The sequence below is a fragment of the Tasmannia lanceolata genome, unplaced genomic scaffold (genome assembly GCF_043159265.1).
Source record: "Tasmannia lanceolata isolate RefF3 unplaced genomic scaffold, GAP_Taslan_0.1 ptg000015l, whole genome shotgun sequence".
Taxonomy (NCBI): domain Eukaryota; kingdom Viridiplantae; phylum Streptophyta; class Magnoliopsida; order Canellales; family Winteraceae; genus Tasmannia; species Tasmannia lanceolata.
In genome coordinates this window covers 55,961,350-55,979,780 of record NW_027518692.1, presented here as the reverse complement: position 1 = coordinate 55,979,780, position 18,431 = coordinate 55,961,350, and the positions used below count along the sequence as shown (strand labels likewise).

The window sequence follows — 18,431 nt, the reverse complement described above, 5'->3', positions numbered from 1 at the left end:
AACCTTTGAATACCCTAAAAAATGTGTGTGTGAGAGAGAGAGAGAGAGAGAGAGAGAGAGAGAAGGAGATGATGTTAGATGGAGTTTTGAAAAAAAAATAGAAATATAGAAAGAGAGGGAGAATAAGATTTCAGGCTTACCTTCTTACGTATTGCCGGAGAAAAGAGTAGGTTTCGCAGGAGAATAAGCACTTCAACTAGGTTAAAAATAGGGTAAAAGTAAAACTATAAAATGAAGAAGGGAAGCAGAATAAATGTACTGAGGGGCATTTTGGTCCTAAAATTTTGATTTTTTATAAATCAACATTTATTCATTTTTTCTCAACAGGTGGCATTTTTATGTCAATAATGCAACTCACTGACACGTAACAGTAAATAACCCTTGATAATAGTACTGGCAGGTTTGGTCTTACCTTCCATGCGACGAGAGCATCTTTCCTTTCGAATCTCACAAGTGATGATGAATGAGATAGCTTTCAAAGCAAACCCAAAATATGTTTTACTTTTCCTCATAAATAATTTAAATCATTGAATAAGCCTAGCATTTTTTGGCTTGATTCTCAATCATAGGCAAGTGCATGTATGAAGCGAAATAGACCCATATAGCTCTAGCTATATAAATATCTATAAAAACATGGTCAAGTTCTCTTCCTTTGGCCTTGCACAACAAGTACACATGAACGGAATAGAGATAAAAATAGATATAAGGAGACATACCAAACCAATTATTGGTGCATAAAGCAACACTAACTTGGCCAATGATCTATCTATAGACCACTCCTCCTTCATACGTAACATCTCCTTCCATTATCTGGAATCCCTGGTTTTGCTTCAACCAAGTAAAAGTTTTTCCAATTAAACAACTAGCCATGAATTCCCTCCAAAAGATTCGACTTTGTGTGCAAGTAATGGATACTCTTAATTCTGAAAGCATTGCTAAAATCCCTCAAGGATTTGATTCCAAGGCCTCCTTCCTCTTTTGGCTTACAGAAGTTCTCTTATGCAACCTAATGATGCTTCTGTGGTCCACAACCCAAAATTAGCGAAAATACTTTCAAGGCGCCTTATAACAACAATAGGTGGCCTTAAGATAGACAAGATGTATATAGATGGCCTACAACTAGGTATTTATTATCTAAAAGCTTTTTTTATAATTTCAAAAGCTTACTGATTTGTTGTCCCCACAGCAGATAGGCCCTGCCCTAAAAAATCTCCATTGGAAGATCCTAACCCTAGAGCTTGAATTTTTGTAAATTCGACGGCTCATACAGTAAGAAGGCACGGCTAGGATTGTCCCATGGGGGAGATTTAAGATGTGGGGCCATCTATTGTAGGGCATAGCAGATGAATGGCTTTGATCACCAAACCAATGAAACCAATACATTTTTCCTGAAAATAAGATGCTAACACCATATAACAAAGATCCTATATTAGTTAGAGAAATGTTAAATATCCCATTGCTTGCACCAATAAGGAGGCACATGATAATCATTTCCCCGTTGGGAGAATGATATTAGCAATGGCACATTAACCCAGTTTGTAGTTATCAATGTTCTCTCTATTTTCCTGCTCAAACAGTTCAAATTCAAAGGAAAGTTTATTAGACAGATCCCACTAAAATCAAGAGAATGACAAAAAAAAAAAAATCAAGATTGAAGTAAGAATTACATGTGTTTCGATTAAATACAAATTTCTAACTGGTTTCTGTACAGAAATATGGCAAGGTTTCTATGTCGATAGAAATAACTATCTTTGCATGGCATCTATTTAAAAAAAACATGTTATCTGGGATTCCGAGGTGATATTATACAGTGGAGGAACAATGACTGACCAGACTTACATATCCAGAGTATGATGGCAAAGGCTCCTCTAGAAAAGCCAATGTTTTCTCGTGGTTACTCGAGTAGGAACGTCTGCAAATCCAAAAAGCAACACTATTCATTTTTTTGCCATATCAAAGTTGCATACACATGTATGACCATTGAAGGGTTTATTACCTCCCCTTCCGTACAAGGAATTGTAATGTACTTCACTCCAAAAGCTCAGCCAAAGATCTGCAACATATAAGGAGATATTTAATCTAAAGGGCCAGTTCAGAAGATATGAACCATGTCTTTATTGATACTCAGTGTCCAAAAACTCCTCCAGTCAATCATTGACTCAGTTTTGGCACTACCAATTAATCAGAAGGTCAGAAGAAAATTAGATGGCATGACCATTCAAAAAAAGAATAGAAAAGAAAACTAGGAGGCATGAGGATGGTAGTGTAGGTTCCTTTAATCAAACTTTGTTTAATACACCAACTATAGGACCCAGCTCCAAATCTCTCACCTAGTTTTCCCATGAGCCATATCATTTGAATCAAGTAGACTTTTCCATGTTGAGTCAATTATATGAGTGACTGTGGCTAAATAATGTTATTGTGTAAAAGGAAGAAGAAGAAGAGTGAGGGAGAAGATGGAGCCTCCACTAGGGAGCTCACATGTAATATGATGTATATATAAGAGCCCAAAGTAGGGTTACATGTACAAAGACTATAATACCCTTTAACAATTAATATTCGTTACTCATATCAGCCAAAATCACGCCGACTTGGGATGATTCAGTTGGAGTTTGCCCATTGCAATGTGTCACCTGAGTTGCAAGTATGGGCCAAATGGCCTAAATAACATGTGATGCAGCTTGCACCAATTTGGGTTTCATCAGGAAGACCAAGGTTTCATTTTTCATTTTTTCTTTTGGATATTGAGTCTGGGAGAGGGGGCTTCTGATCGTTGGTCATTTTAATCTAGCCCATGACCAAGCAAAAACAATTTAGGTGACTCTTCCAACAGAGAGTGTAATAGATCTTGCAGTTCAGGTGACTTGTTTTAATGTATTAATTTTTCTTTCTTTTTTCCCTGTTCTACACTATTTTGTACTTTTTCTCTTCAAATAGATTTGCATGTGTCCAAGTTATGTTCATTCTTCCTACACATGTTGCCTTTTTTGCAGATTTTGTTATACTCTTGCTGCTTTCCCTAATGTTTTATTGCATTGTTTTTTTCTTCTTCTTTTTTGTTTTGAGAAATGTGGGTGTTTTTACCGTTGCTTCTCTATATTTTGTTCATTTCGACTAGTTTATTGTTGTTAAGGATTCACATATAAAGTGTTTTCTTACATTAAAATGTGTCTAAGATGTACGTATATTTGCTGATTCTGATTCCATAAGCTATTTCTAATACTTTTATTATCTCTCATTTATTCTTGTGAGTAATGACTAGAGAGTTACAAGCATGCACACGCACACACAGAATGCTAATATGAACACTTCAAGAACATAATAGCCATCCAGCCCAATTTTCCTTGGCAAGTGTTACCTCTATTCTTTCCATTTGAAAAACAAAGGACTATGTCATTTGAACTGTCAAGCATGCCTCTTGTGCTCATGCAAGAGCAAAACTAAACATTTTGAAATGTCAAGCATGCCAAGCATGCCTCTAGCGATAAAAAATGTCAAACAGATCGTATCGAATAGTGTATTCCATTTAAAAAACTAGACATAATGAAATGAATTGTCATTTCATTCCGATGAATTTCACACTTGAAATTGTTTAACTTCCCTTTGTTTCTTTGCCACTTCATCTTACAGTCCCTTTCATCAAGTCCATTATTCTAGAGCGAAACATTTTCTTGTTTGGCGAGCCACCCCTCATTCACCAAGTACAGCTTGGTTGGGTGAGAATGTTTTTTATCATTTATTGTAAGCCCCCAAGGGCATTTCTGCTTTTTTTCCTAAATTCTGGTAGCTTCTTGTACTTGGAGGATTTATGTAAGTTCCCTGCTTTTGTTGTTTTGGAAACTGTACCTCATTCCGTTAATCAACAATAACGATTCCTGCCAGTCTCTTGAACAAGTCAAGAGACACTACTAAACCCATCAAAAATAAATTAGCCTATGATAACAAACAATGTGTGCCTTAAGCTGATGGAATATTTGTTAATGTGTCCATTACCTCTGGATGGATTTTGGTCCTTGGGAAGAATTTCAATCAAGCAAGTATCTCTAAAAGATGTAATCAGACAGATTTTGGCGCCAAACTGCAAGTAATGTGATGAGGAATTAGGAAAAAAAAAACATAAATCAGCGATTATTTGGAAGTGAAAAAGATAAAATAATGAAGAAATTGCAGGTATAGTGAATGCTAAAATAAATAATACTGATAAAAGTGGGCTTAGATAGATAACAGGCTGCATATCATTAGGCTAGAAAGCTGATCCATGAAAATATGATCCCCATCAGCATGTTATCCATGCAGTGAAGAGCTCAAGCTTTAAATCAACTTAGCAATGGATAGAGAAATTTTGTTTTATTCCTAAGCCTTTTCTATATTATTGACATATTCAATGTGTACATCGTTCAAATCTCATCCATAAATAACTATAGATATGTGGGAAACATCAATTAGCCCAATAAGGGATCGAAAATATAAACGTTACATTAATATACAAAATACAACTTGGTATAGTGGCAGTATATAATCCCTACAGTCTGAGGAGCCTCATCAGTCATCTTCTCAAATCTCAACGGCAAGTGCTACGACTGAAATGCAAATGATAAGATCAGGCTTTGGTTTCCAATAATTCACATTACTAAAGAGGTCAATGAAACTAAGATTTTTCTTTTTGTTGCTTTTGTTATGAGCATCTCCAGTCTATCCTCAGTCTATGCTTTCACAATTATTTATGGGTGGCTACAGAGGACATCATATTTTGTTGCTTCTTGTTCTTGTAAGAATATGAGGTTATTATCATTTAAACTAATGATAACTATCTGCATTAGTTAGCTTTATCTGAGGAAATGAATATACACATTTGAAATCAGCCTAGCTACACCCCATCAATACATGCTGTGTCAAATCCGAGTAGATTTCCAATGCCCCTCCACAAATGTTAGAAATATTAATACAAGAGTAGCGTGGAAATAAAAACATCATTTCCAAGGGAATTGTAGTTTGTACCCGATCCGCAGCTGCTTGCAGGGTGAGGTGGTCTCCCCACTCTCCTGATCTAAAGACAACAATTCATAAATGGAATATTGATAAGCAAGAGGTCGCCAAAAAATTTATGGAGTTATAATACAATATTACAATTTTGAGTTTTTATTGCTTGAAAAAAAAAATGCAATAATCCAAATATCAAACCTATTCATCTTCTTCAGATATGTTTTGTACTTCATTGGAACATAGCCCTCGTACAAATGTTGTCCGTTTTTAAGCTGAAAAGGCAAAAGGATAAGCCGTGAGATGGCAACCCATCATAATTTGAATGAAACTTCCCTTTTAAGAGCAAATACTCTGACACAAAAAATCAACATCACTTCACGTTAAAATACTGTAAAGGTTTCAAAGCATGCCAATCATAGAGGAGTAGGTGATGTTGTCAAAGATGCGACCCCCTAAATAATTTTAGAAATAACATAGAGGTAATGATTTCAGTATTGTGCATAGACAAGCATCATATGGTGTGTCTCTTCAGTAATGGCACCCTTGAAATTATGTAACCTAGTTTTCTATAAAAGGATGTGATTAGGATTGTACAATATATGAATCATAATAAAATTTCCAACTTACTCACTGTGTGGGCTCTCCTCTTCTCTCTCAAAAACTTGTAAGATTCTATACAAGGTACCAGAGCTATGAGGTCAACAATTCAAAATATGGTGAAGTGAAAAGAAATGTTACAGACGGAAACTTCTATCAGATGGATGATTACGTGTAATACACATAATAAAATATCTATCAACCCCCTTTTATAAATTATAACTGTCTATTTATTCAGAAGTGCCATATTTTGATAATGCACTATATATGCAAGCCACTAAGTGTTCGATGTTGTTAAAATATTATGGATGGTTGCCTTGCTTATGTGGTGGTTTCTACGTGTGCCTTTTCACTTATTCTAACATTTCCTCAATTTTCATCTTAAATTTCCATTATTTGCATAGGTTTTCATATGAGCAATTTCACAAGATTTCCACTGAAACCAAAAGTTTCTGTTTCCATGATGACCGAAACGCACACTGAAACCGACACTCGAATCCATGTTTCAAATCTTACATAAACCCAGCACCCTGGTACTAAACCTCCAACATAATTGTGATCTTTCAATTGCCTTTCTAGGACTGTAAAACCTTTAAAGTTTAAATTATAAGACCACTCCTATCTACCCTTTCAATGTTTCTATATTTTCCCTAAACCGAAACTTAAAACCTTTCCTAATAACTGTCATACAATTCTACACTCGCATAACATATTACAGTCCACTTACCATGTAACAGATTACATAAAACCTGCAACAGTTTCCCCTACCAACTGCCCAAAATGTTAATTTTCCTATTTTTCAACCTCCCAGCCTTTAAAGTACATCTAAATCCTTTACTTTACCCAGATCCGTCACTTTTATCAACTTTTATCAAATCTGTTATCCTTGTCAAATCTGTCACAATGGTCCATATCCCTAAGCTTACCTAAGCCTGCGTCCTTAATCCTTGCATATTTCCCTAGCTAGTTCACCTAAATTTGAGCCTACTTCCTAAAGATACCCTTGGTTGTCCTACATCAGGATGACTCTGTCTCTATGGATCCCCTTAGTAGGTTTTATATGTTGAACTACAAGGCTTTTACGACTCTGCACTAAGAAGGCTAGCGAACACGATGGAGAAAAAGTGGCAGATCATCAGATGTACGAAAGTATGGTTGGTGAACTTCAATACTTCTACATAATCTGACATCACCTATGCAGTGAACCAAGTGTGTCAATTTATGCATGAACCAATACGAGAACACCTACAAGCTGCTAAAAGAATCATGATGTATCTCAAAGGAACCTTGACTCATGGTCCGTAACCTAACCCAACCCGAGAAAATGCCAACCCAACCCAAGCCACAATCGGGTTGAGCCCGACCCAAGTTGCACCCCTAGCAAACATCTTCACTAAAAGTCTCACAATTGATCATCATTTCGATAAAATTGACAAGCTGAACATGTTCAAGGATACAGAACAGCTTGAGGGTGAGTGTTAGAAATAATATGTCAGCGGCTATTTTCGTAGTGTATACACAAGCACCATATGGCGTGTCTCTTTATTAACGGTAGTCGTGTAGTTATGTAACAATTCTCTACACAAGGACGTGACTAGGATTGTACAATATATGAATCATAATACAATTTCCACCATCACAAATTGTGTGGGTTCTCCCATTCTCTCATCTCTTCATAAACTTGTAAGATTCTTTACAAATAAAAGATAAGAAGACATCAAAGGCTTAAAGAATCCTCGAAATGTTCACCCATTCCTTTGGCTAAACTAATATCCAATCAAATTTTGAACTCATTGGATTAGAAATCCTCTTGCACAGTTAGTGAAGCACACAAATTCAAATGTGACGGGAAGATCCCGTGTTCGTAACTATGTGACAGCAGTTACAGGAATAAGGACTGAATAAATACCAAGAGGGTCCTTAGCTTGATTTTGAAGTGGTTGTGGGTGCAGCAGTTATAGGAATAAACATTGAATAAATAACAAGAGAGTCCTTAGCTTGATTTTGAAGTGGTTGTTGTTTGAAAGTTTTGTGAATGATTTTCAATGATGAAGACATCACATCAGACTCCAGGTCAGAATATGAAAATCAACCACGGAAAGGTAATGCAAACTCCAAAGTAATCAGAACATTTGGTTAAAGAACAGAACTAACCTATTATCCAAGAACATTTGGTTAAAGAACAGAACTAACCTATTATCCCGATCAACATGGCTTCTGGATCTATGTTGCCATTACTTTTGTCTATTCGGCACCTTAATTATTAATTTTGTTCTGGTGGATGTTTAGAGTTTGCTATCTGGAATGGAATGGAATGTTTAGGTGTTTCGTTCATTCTGGTCATTCATTCCAAAAAAGGTGCTATGGCCAGTGAAATTTTTTTACAAAAAAAATATATATTTTACTACTAAAAATATCTATCATATGCAGCAGATTGGATCTTGATGAGCCTAATTAATATAGATTTTTCTCAGTGGAAAATATCAATAACACTCACAATTCATCATACCAAAAGCCAAATATAAATGAGGGTTAGGGTTTTGGGGAAGAACTGAGTTTTGAAAAAGGGTAAAATTGAGGGATCTTACTGTGATTTTAGTCCTCCCATTCTTTTGGGAGGGTTAAAAGACATCCAATGCACTTCAAACAAACACAAAATGACCACTAAAAGAGGGTAAAAATGGGAAACCCAAAAAAATTTCCACAAAAATAAAAAGAATTTGGAAATTGACAGAAAATTCCGTACAGTTTCGTCCGGAACTGGTCGTTTCACCCTATTTCATTCATTCTAGACGAAATAAACCGGATTGGGCTGGAATCGAACAGAACTGACTGGATTTCTGGTTGAAATATTTTGCTGTGTTTTGTTCCATTTTTTGAAATGTACCTGAATGTTCCATCCATTGCGAAAACCAGAACCGAACCAATAACTAACTTCAGCACAGTTAAGTTTATAGTTAAAATAAGATGGGTCAATAAAATAGAGAACCCATAATTTGAAATAATACCTGCTTCACAACCTGCTTCCTCACATGTTTGTGATAGTCAGGGTTGCGGAACAGCTGATCCGCTAAAGCTCGAAACTGCTCATAAATCATAAGAAATTAGTTTGAAGCAGATTTTACTAAAACAAAACATATTATGAGATAAGTCGAAGCAATGTATTTCCTCTTGAAAATATCAGTATTCCTCCCGCAAAAATACAGTGTGCAAACACCAAAATATAAAACGTTATCCAACGAACCTGGCAATTTCCATCCCCTTCTACTTGCAATTCAGCTAAATTGTATGTGGTCAATCTGATAGAAAAGCAAAAAAGATTTATGAGCCTTAACGAAGAGATTTCAGAGCATATAATGTGAGTGCGCATAGCACATGCCCTGCATGAAGATCGCATGCTAGAACAAATGAACAAATATGAGTGTGCATGTCGATACATTGATGGCAGGTAAATTTACATCCGCGACATAAACATACATATTAACACTTGAAAAGACACAACGACCTCATAAGTAGTCTCAATGTTTTCACTGGCTCTAAAAAACTGCACCCAGATCATTTGTCAAATGTGTACTGCCCTCCTTTGGTAAATTTTCCTGTTTCTTTTTAATACAGACCATTTCACTTGTTCAAGAAAAATAAAAAGATAAAACTGAAAAATGGAGGAAAATTTAACATTCAAGAAAAAAATGGGGGAAAAGTTATGTCAAAATTTCCCATCAATAGAAAGTAACAAGTTACTTCTTTCCGCAAATTTTGACACGAACATTTTTCAATATTTACAACTGTTTCTCTAATTTCAATTTGGATGGTGTATATCTTTGAGAATTTCTCTCAATTGCATCTCTTGATCTCACGAAATTCTTCACCCGAGAACATTTCAGCAATGGTTACACATTTTGGGAACTTTTAAACAAACTTCTCAGATAATGTGATACAAATCTAGCACAAAGACAACAGTTTCTCCCCAACGCCTTCTGGAATGGAATCAGAAGTCACAGCTCAAATCCTAGTGCTGCAGAGTACACTCAGTTTCTTGCATCATCCAATCTGATACATAATGCTCCATTTCTTTCGACGTAAAAAAGCACGTAAAACTTGTTTTATGTTGTAAAAATGAACATAAAACAAATTTTACGTCCATTTTTACGTCAAAAGAAATGAAGCCTACTATGCAAAGCTGTTGGAAGACTTACAGGGAATCATCTTACGACGAATTGAAAAGTGGGTGAATATCTATCTATCGATAATATATACTAAGCGTGTTTCTTTCCATTGTCATTTGCTTTCTTTCCAAGAAATATTTTCTATTGGAAAACCTTTTCTTTATATCGCATGTTTTGCTTGGATAGGGCGGTGTCCAACATTTATAACCACGCCTAGCATGGGTGAGGCCCACCGCATAAAAAAGGATGGCCCAGCATTTCCACCCAAACCAATGCATATGGTGGGGCCCACCATTTTACAACGATGGGGATGGGGACACACCGTTTTACACTTCATGTTTTGTATGGGATGGAACCTACCATTTTACAGCTAATGTTTTGATGGGGTGGGGCCCACCATCTCTACCTAAACATATGCATAGCGTGAGACCCACCATCTTACCCCTAATGTTATTGATGAGGTGGGGTCCACCATCTCTACTCAAACTTATGCATTGGGGTGTGGCCTACCGTTTTACACCTCATGTTTTGATGGTGTGGAGCCTGCCATTTTACCCCATGCAGAGCATGGGCTCAAAATACTACTACGTACATCCATATATAGAAAACCAGTTACGAAATGGTAAAATATTTCATTAAACTAAGCTAAAATTAATAAAGCTCTACCATTCTATGACATAACAAGATTTATACACCAATATAAGAGTGTCATGATCCTGACTTGGACCCTATAAGCAGTACTCTTTATCCCCTAATTTTGAGGGCATGCTCCATTTTGAGACTGATCTACATTAAATATGGGTAGTTGATATTAGATTATTGGATTGGTAAAAAGTCATGCATCAAAAGGTGTATTGGCTTTCATTGGAATGAGAAACTTATAGTAACTGAGATAAGATTTAATATCTTGCAATCTCATTTCATGTTATTCTAAATTTCTAATGCAAAAAGATGCATAAGAAATCTGTAGCAAATAAATAAATAAATCATCCTGTCAAAAGTTCAAACAGTAATGTGCTTCTAATGGAGAAGCATCGAATAGCTCCGAATTGTACAAAGATAAAGACCAAAACTTTCTGAAACTAAAGAAAACAGTCCAAAGTCCTCTAGCAAAAGTGTAACATAAAGTGCACAAAAAAACACATATACTGTTCTAATAAGAGAAGCTTGTGTCATAACCTTTCTGAGAGCCGTTCATGATCTAAAGTTGCATCATCCACATCAGGAATTTCCCCATTAATTCGAGGAGTGTGCTGTCAATCCAATAAAGCAATGAGCACAATTTATCAGTAATCAAGTACTTCCGCAAGTTATGTTATCAATAAACAAATAATATGGGGCTTTGCTGTAACTCTAAACAACATGAAAAAAGAAAGAAAGAAGCAAACGATATGTATAGAACGGTGAATAAAAGTCCCAACAGTTTAAGCATCGCAAAACAGCTAAATTTAATAAGAAAAATGTGCAGAATATCCTCTCAATGGAACTATGGATTTGAATAGCCACTGGAAGCTCCAAGAGAAGTGTGAGAAGTGTGGAAAAATAATGGAAAGAGAACTTGTACAGATGTTTTGTTGGGGCCACTGGAAAATCCAGCTTCTGAGTAGCCTCTTCAAACATCTTTCCACTGCTTAGTTCATCTGCCTTTCTTTTGGCACTTTGTTTGTATGCTGGTGAAGAAACGTATCGACATTTTGGTGATGTAGCTCTTGAGAGAGAGGTTTTAAAAGCAGGAAGGTGGTTGTAATCTTTTACAGCCCTACTTCTACCAGTTTGGTATTATAGCAAGTAGATCTTGGGAGGGGATCGTAGGCACAATACCGCCTAAGAAAACTCTAGAGTGTAGCCTATCCTCATGAGAGGAACACCACAAAAAGGAAGTGCAGCAGTGACTTGATCAGCTGACAGCGGATGTGTACTTCACTGGTGGAGATCTGTGGAACGAGAATATATTTTCAACCAGTATGGCGCCACTAAGACCCATACCCAGCATGCCCTCTGTATTTTTGTGGGATTCTGGTTTACCATCACATCGATCACAACCAGATTGATGGGGAACGGGTCATTCATAGTATGGAACGTGGGCATGACTCCGAATAAGGGTAGAGACACCCGAATTCCAAGAACACATGCACACAGTGGAATTCATCATCTGGGTCTCCGAAGTAGCAAAGGGGTTTGAATGCAAGGAGATACCCAACGATAAGAAAGTGAAGCTCGTAGCCACTAAAATATCCGGTTACGCCTTGATTGGATGGGATCAACTCCAAAGCAATCGCATAAGGTTAGTAAGAGATAAAATCAGATCATAAGAAAAAAATAAGGAACTCCATAGTAATTTCCTAGTGAACATGTGTGTTATGACCTATATAACTACTGCCAAAATCTTCGGAAATAAGATAGGAGTACATGGAATTGCTTTATATGTTGAGTTCACCGGTTAGACATTATGGAGACCGAGAAGAAAAGGATAGCTCAATACCTCAGTGGGTTACATTTACCAATCAAGCAGAAGCTAGAACTTAATTGATGACTTCAAGAACTTAATTAATGACTTCAACCGAATATCGAATCGTCAGTAGAGCTTACAGAATTCAAAATTCCTTCACCAACTAAAAAGATAATTTCTGTGCCGCTACATCTACTTAGGGTATCAAAGCTCAAACCGCGTGTACAAATTCTGATGGCAGAAGCTAAGCTCGCTTATCAACCAAACCCTAACTACGGGGGTAAAAAGATTAGTGATACTGGTTCGACTCACATCAATCCATAGATTGTATGCTATTGATGAAACAAACGAGGATATCATTCAAATAAGTGTCCACAATGTGCTCCAGTACATTAGGCCCAAGCTGAAAATCAGCTCAACGAGGATCTAGGGGAAGGAGAGGAAGAAGAGAACTCAAGCTTAAAAGTAAGGATCAGAACGACAGTAGCTATGGTCCTGATCACAGGGTTATCAGTTTTTATAATTTCAGATAAGGTTTTACAGGGTTTTAGTTGGGAAAACCTGTAATTTATGGGTTATCAGTAGCTACCCTGACCACAGGGTTACCAGTATTTATAAATTCAGATAAGGTTTTAGAGAGTTTTAGTTGGGAAAACCTGTAATTTCTGGGTTATAAATTGTTGTCTTGAATTGAGATATTTGATAGCTTAAGTTTTCATGATCAGTTAGGAATATAGATGTTTCTCTATAAATAAGGAGGGACAGCTTTCCAACACTTCCTAGGGTTTTCTAGCTTGGATCTTCTTTTCAATTTACTGAGATTTCAAAACTTGAAACGTATTTGTGCTGCTTAGTTCCTCCCAGTCTTTTTCTGCTGCCTTAGTGTTGTGCTCTTCAGTCTGCATGATGGTGAAGAAACTTACTAAGCAGATGTTATCCTGCACTCGAGGCTGGGATTACTCGTTTGTTGATCAACAGCTCACAAACCAATAGCAAGTTTCCGGCAAATGTTCATAGAATTTAAGCAAACATAAATTTCTAATTCTAGAAATTCTGGGTACTGGATTCTTTGAACTCATTAAAACAGGGAGCTCTTATAGTTCTGGTGAGAGAGGTTTTAAAACAAGGAGACTCTTGCTTTTTTACAGCCCTGGTTATAACATAAGTCCACCATCGTTAATTTCTTCGTTCATGGACTACAAATTAACAGTAGTAGCTATATAAGTCCACAGTGTATTCACACCTATCAAGTGTTTCTCTGTTTCAAACATCCACTTCTTTTACTTTTCTCCCTATTGAATATTCAAATAAGAGAAAAATCTAGTGAACATTTTTGTTTTGACTAGGTGTTTCATCCCTAGTGTTTTTTCACAACAAAATGAACAAGTTGAGAATAACTCATTCCCAAAAAAATGCGTCCACTAATCAAATATTAGTTTTGTACCTCAATCTTTGTACCCAGGCATGCCAATAACTGGGTATCCACATCAAGCTATTATGCCACCTCATTCCTCTCCATTTAACATATATTATAATATATGCATCCAATCATCTTAACTAATTAAGCGATTGGATAAGAATGTTTCAAAAAAACTTGGAAGTTCAAGAAACTTGGTACAGATTATTTACTTCAGGTCTGTCAAGTGCTTCTCCAAATACGTGGAAATATTGATTGTGGGAAAATACTTAGTTGCAGCCTAAATTGTATACAGGATTGTAAAGTTGAAATCTTATGTTAGTTCAATACATATGCTTTGGCAAAAGTCAAACAGTAGAAGTTCGTGATAAGAACAAACTAGTCAAGAAGTATCACTATGAATGAAAATACATCATAAGGGTGGGAAAGTACTTAAATTATAATTGAAAAAATCATCATAGTTTGTTTCTATACTGGCATATGATTGCCCACTCACATGCAAATAAAATATTGAAATAGGATACCGCATAATTCAAAAAGAATACAAATCGTTGGTCCAGGCACCATTTATTTCCAAAGTAGCGTACGATGTAGAAAACGAGTGATGTATAGATCCATTGATTTTCTTAAAAAGATACATTAGTCAAAACTAATGAACTCAACTAAGCATTTGTCCCAAACTACTTGGGGTCGGCTCAACTAAGCCTTTGATGAAGTAACTCAACTCAACACAACTAATTTGATGAAGTAACATCAAGACATATTAAGAAAGAAATACTGGAAACCGGATGGAATTAGCATGGAAATAAGCAAGGAATAATGATGGCGCATGTGTTGCATAACATCAACAGAAGTGAAACAAAATAAGAATGTGTTAAGTCTCATGGAGTGAGGCCTTACTGGGATGGAATCTAGATGAGATAGATGCTTCCCGAGCCTACGATCCCCTTTGAAATTTTCTTCTGATAAAATACTGGCAATAGTTCTATCATCCTCAGTATCGTGCAGACTGCTATTTAAACTTGAGCTAGAACTTGCACCGACATTATCATATTGTTCAGACATACCAGCTCAAGAAGTGCATCTCGTCAAAACCACTACAAGTTAAACAAGTGTAGAAACTCAGGTCGTAAAATCTGGTAAAAAAAACTGATGGTCGAAACAGTTACATATGTTAAAATAGAGAGAGAGAGAGAGAGAGAGAGAGAGAAACGGACAAACGCACGACGAATTGTGACTTGCATAAAACATAATTGCATCACGTAAAACACTAAAAGTTTAACTTTTTAGTGGGAGGCTCCGCCAATGAATGGTACATAATCAAACAACCCGAGAAGCTCAGGTAACCAATCTAAAGTAGAAACATTTTTTTTTTTGAATGGTAATCTAAAATAGAAACATTAAGAATAATGCTAGGAAGAAGTAACTATTTTTTGAAGTTGAGAATCACAACTTCCATTTCAAGAAGTGACAGAAAATTTAGGAAGAAAAACTGAAAATATAATAAGGGCTTCCATACTTATTAGGGAAAGAAAGAAGATTTTGACCCATTAAATAATACAAATCATGGTTTGCAACTTTGCATATTTGCAGAAGTATAAAACACTGGGTACCTCAATAAGTGTTATTCTCTTGCTTCTCTTTGTGTGGTTGTAACTCCAGAAAGAAACCAAAACTGTTGGGGTGTGTCATGTATTTCCTAGAGAATTCTGTGCAATAGATATGCACACAAGTGCGTAATAACCATCCATTCGTCTGTTACTGAACTCTTGCTCACATCGTGCACAGAATATTAGGGAAAACCTCTCTAAAGAGTTATATGTTTCCTATCCTTCTCTAGGAATGCTCACTCAAACAATAGTTAGCAGGAAACACATTTCATTATCATCCATGTGGGTAAATAACTAAGCAAATGTTGTGAAACAAAACTTTTCCCACATGTTTCCATTTGTCATTGTTAGAACCCATTTCTTGGTTATGAACAAATTTCTTACACATGTGGATGCCTTAATGCCCAAATCCAATGACCCCTGAGACCCCTCATGCAACTACTTAAACAAGAGTAATGCATCTTTTTGTGCCCCTCCAGCATCCTTCTATGCACTCATTTTCAAGCATCCGATTATTTATAAACATAATTGTGAATTTTGTTCTGGAGGCCGTTATGCTTTTCATATTGGTTGGAAGATTTCAGTGTTCCTCCTCTAAATGTGTTTTGTTTTGAAAAAGATAAAAAAGGGGAATGATATTCCCCCCCCCCCCCCCCCTCTGACGGATAAACCCCCCCGAACGTTATCCGTTAAGTTTTAAATGCAAAGAATAACGTTAAAGGGGGTGAATTCATCCTCAGGCAGTGAACCATTCTCACAGAAACCGTTAATGGGTGGGCGGGGAGGGGGAGAGGAATATCATTTCCCTAAAAAAAATCATTAAAAATATTAAAAACCAGAAAGAACGAAAACGGTTTAGAAAAACATTAGAACAACCTAATGTATCAAATAAAAACTCATTTTACTTGTTAAATCACCTACAATGGTGAATCATCTGATCTAGCAGGAGCAGAACCAATGAATGACACTCATTTAAGACTTGTTAACACAGAAAGAAAGATTATAGAAAAAGAAAAATGAAAATTGTACCCCTTCAAATTATTTGGTTGGAGGGAAACAATTAGATTACCCTAGCCCTAGATCAGCTTCATAGAAGAAAATAATAGAATATTCAATGAAAATTTGTACCCCTTGAAATTACTTGGTTGGAGGGAAACAAATGGGTTGCCCTAGATTAGCTTTGTAGAAGAAAATAGTGGGAAATTCAATGAAAAATAATGAAATGAGATTGTCTTCAAACTCAAGGTACAGTTTTTCGAAAGGAAAAAAAAAGGCCCAAGATTTACCAAAAAAAAAAACAGAATTTTTGATGCATTTCATCCCACCATTTGCAGAACCAATAAAAAAGAAGTAAATACATAAAATTCGTCAAACAAAAGTACCCAGTTGGCTAAATCCCACAAAATTACAGCACAACACATGGAATCCTAACATAATCCTAAAAAAAAAGAAGCATAACAAACCAACCCAATCTGTTCACTAAGCAACAAAAATACCCACTACCAAAACAGTATCTTCACAACAAAAATACCCACTTGCAAAACAAAACAGTATCTTCATTCAGCAACAAAAATACCCATCTGGTTAAATACCATCAAAATTACAACACAACGCATCGAATCCTAACATGATCCCCAAAAGAAAAAACATAACAAGCCAACGCAATTTGTTCATTCAGCAACAAAAATACCCAATTGCAAAATCCCATCACAATTACAACAAAGTAGATAGAATTCTAGCGAATAGACAGAAGAAAAATCACAAAGATACTCAACACAGCACCTTCTCAAGTCAATAGAAATACCCAATAGGGCGAATTCAACGAATAAAACCAAAAGATGAAAAACAAGGAACATAAATACCCTGTACGCAGAATTGAAAACGGATTACAGATGTGGGATATCTGCTTCTAACCAATCAGAGAGAGAGAGAGAGAGAGAGAGAAGGTTAGAAGAGATGAAGAAAAAACTTACGAATTAAAAGGTTTTCATGGGATTGAAGAAATGAAGATTTCCAGAGGACAATGCTTGGACCGGAGGTCATTCTGTCTAGGACGGACTACGCTGGGAAAGTGGGAAAGAAAGATGGAGATTACGTAGTATGCACGAAAATATATATACATACGGGAAATGTTATCCGCACTACTGTATTTTTATGAGGGCACTCTCACTTTATTAAAAGTACGGTATGGCCCGCACCATAGGATGATCCAAACCGTCCATTAGATGGGCCACAGCCTAAATAGGTTATGCCCCAAAAATTATTTCCATAGGTTCATCCTAACCCTCTGATCTATAGAGGGTTTGGATCGACCCTCTAATTTTTGGTGCTTCACCATGTTCTCTCGAACCCTTGATTCCAAGTAGTTAGCCAAGTAGTCTCCTCGTACATAAAGGAGTGGTGAGTAATATCTCGTTTCCTTGTCAAATGAAGTACTTTCCTGGTGTGGAGTGTCATTACCAAAATAACCAAATAGTAAGGGATGTTACCAGTATAGGAGATTTTATATGGTGCCTGAGCGATGTAGCACTTCAAGCCTTTGATATTTAATCCAACAGCATCCCACTTTTTAAGAGGCTGTTGTTGGAGTGTTCTTGGAGTGTTGGATCAAATATCAATGGCGGAAGTTCTGTCGTACCGTCTACACTGGCTTCGTGCTCGGACACTGTATAATTTCTTCCAAGATAGATAAAAAACATAAATCCAAAGACTACTAACAAAACCCCACATTTTTTTTGTATTTATTTCTTGTAAGATATATCAGCCCCTTTTTTTTAAACTTGGGATAGCTGGTGTATCTATATGACTGCAGAGGAGGTGATTTACTTCACATGGGAAAGATTCAACAGGCGTGATTTCCATGTACACCGGAGGTGACTGTCCCATGTAAGCTAGGGGCAAATTTATCATTTCCCTTTTTTTTTAGCTTGTGGAGGTGCCAAGTTCACAGCCTGACCCAAGCCAGGATAAAGGAGGAGGGTAGCCGCATAGGCGTCAAGTTGGCAGCTAGCCGTAAACTTTACCACTTTTCTATAAAATGAATCTTATAGAAAAATCGTTGGGTGAAAATTTTCTAAAGGATTCATTAGCCGACCCCAACTAGTTTGGGACAGAGGCTTAGTTAAGTTGAGTTGAGTTGTGGAGGTGCCAAGTTCTCTCCCACACCCAGTAGTTGAATATATCCAACCACAACACTGCATATAGGTTCC

At 36.5% G+C, this 18,431-nt stretch overlaps 1 protein-coding gene across 1 annotated transcript; it reads right to left on the bottom strand.

The window, feature by feature from the left end:
- Positions 1-1,634: 1,634 nt before the first annotated feature.
- On the bottom strand, positions 1,635-17,329 carry LOC143892543 (OVARIAN TUMOR DOMAIN-containing deubiquitinating enzyme 11-like). Its single transcript, XM_077397250.1, has 10 exons — positions 17,196-17,329; positions 14,513-14,709; positions 10,926-10,999; positions 8,825-8,879; positions 8,589-8,663; positions 5,182-5,255; positions 4,999-5,047; positions 3,994-4,078; positions 1,997-2,053; positions 1,635-1,912 (listed from the first exon to the last, which is right to left on the bottom strand). Exons 2-10 carry the CDS (start codon positions 14,675-14,677, stop codon positions 1,869-1,871), a joined length of 678 nt encoding a protein of 225 aa, XP_077253365.1. The 5' UTR covers positions 14,678-14,709; positions 17,196-17,329; the 3' UTR covers positions 1,635-1,868.
- Positions 17,330-18,431: the final 1,102 nt, after the last annotated feature.

Excerpts from the sequence above, each read along its gene's own strand:
- LOC143892543 (XM_077397250.1), bottom strand. The coding sequence starts at position 14,677 with ATGTCTGAACAATATGATAATGTCGGTGCAAGTTCTAGCTCAAGTTTA. Across the intron at positions 11,000-14,512 it reads CTCATCTAGATTCCATCCCA|CACACTCCTCGAATTAATGG; the intron begins GTAAGGCCTCAC and ends TTGGATTGACAG. Across the intron at positions 4,079-4,998 it reads TGCAAGCAGCTGCGGATCGG|TTTGGCGCCAAAATCTGTCT; the intron begins GTACAAACTACA and ends CATTACTTGCAG.